At 44.7% G+C, this 1,413-nt stretch overlaps 1 protein-coding gene across 1 annotated transcript; it reads left to right on the top strand.

The window, feature by feature from the left end:
* Positions 1–43: 43 nt before the first annotated feature.
* Positions 44–560, top strand: Pmar_PMAR011198 (conserved hypothetical protein; the record flags this gene model as incomplete). The annotated part of the gene is made up of 2 exons (XM_002767153.1): positions 44–225; positions 437–560. The coding sequence occupies 2 exons, from the start codon at positions 44–46 to the stop codon at positions 558–560; spliced, it is 306 nt and encodes a 101-aa protein (XP_002767199.1).
* Positions 561–1,413: the final 853 nt, after the last annotated feature.

Consider the following 1,413-nt stretch of genomic DNA (forward strand, 5'->3'; position numbering starts at 1 on the left):
TTTCTACGTAAGAATTTCGACTAGTTATCAGTAGATGCGAGGCATGACTGTGTCATTTTTCAGCCCTCTCGGTCCCGATCATCCCATCCCTGAGATCTTCCTGGACCTGGATTCGGATTCCGAGTCGGACGATGATGAAGCTGAGGAGCGTCTTCAGTTCTTCATGAGCGCTGATTTCGAGAAGGCTGACGATCTGAGGGAGAACATCATTCCTCGCGCTTTCAAGTAATATCTTCGGTGGAATTTTCAGTGGGAAATATTTATATCGAAGTTTGGTATAAATACATTTTCACAGAAAATTTTCGATTATCGAAGTGAGTTTCCGTATAACACTCGAATGCGGTGCTGACGGTGTATCAGTCTTTTGAATGTAGATGATGATGAAATCAAATGTTATGATGTTCGAGGCATGTTAGTCATATTGTGATGCTATCAGATACTTTACTGGTGAGGCTGCCGACTATGATTCCGATGAGGACGACTCCGAGAGTGATTGCGAGGGTGAATGCGATGATGACTCTGAGGAGGCCGATGAGGAGGCTGCTCAGAAGCATGAGTAAACACTATCGTTGTATACGAAGGTTTTCCGATGGAAGCAAAGTGTCTCATACTAGCTTTTCTCTTTACTCTTATCGTTGTATCGTCACTGAAACGTAGATAGCTCTCAGAACAGCTGCGGCATTGTATTGATCGAATGTGAGGTGTAGTATACCTTGGGCGGTTGATCAAGTGAGGAACTCTGCCAAGCTTGTTTCTGGTTACGTTCATAGATGAGAGGTTGTTGCGTTGTCTTGGTAAAAGGGATGGAGATTCCGAATTGAAATTGATTCCATAAGGATATGGTAAATTCGTTAGGAAAGGGCTTTCAAGTCTTCAGATTTTCTTGGTGTAGCGTTGTTACATTGACGGTGTTGCACGTGGATAGTTCGAGGCTCGTTGTGGTGTCCTTGGTAAGTGGGATTCACACGTGAGCAGCAAGGGACTGTCAGAAGTATAAGAGGGATTCATTTTCGACGTGGTCTCTCTATTTCAAAAGACTCCTCGATGATTATCCGAGAAATGGTGGGCGTTCGTATAGCATATTGTTATTCGATGGGAAGATCGGTTTAATCGTGTTTGGAGTGTGGGGTATGCTCCGAGCAGCTTCCTCGCGTAGGATGCGAGTGATACAGCATAGTTGTCTGTACATAAACAATTTCCAGTTCTTGCTATTCCCTAGTTACGTTACCGTCACTTCCCCGGCATTTGGTTTATCGCGGACTAGATAGTCCTTCCTTGGATCGCGAAAAGCTCTTTATGGGTGGCTAATATGCGGTGTTTTCACGCGGCTCGTCAAATATTCAGAAATTTGTCTTGTTCATGTCAACTAATCGTCCGCGACTTCTCCGGCTGGTGAACACAGCCTTCATGCCG

Source organism: Perkinsus marinus (assembly GCF_000006405.1).
Source record: "Perkinsus marinus ATCC 50983 genomic scaffold scf_1104296971120, whole genome shotgun sequence".
In the NCBI taxonomy this organism is placed as follows: domain Eukaryota; phylum Perkinsozoa; order Perkinsida; family Perkinsidae; genus Perkinsus; species Perkinsus marinus.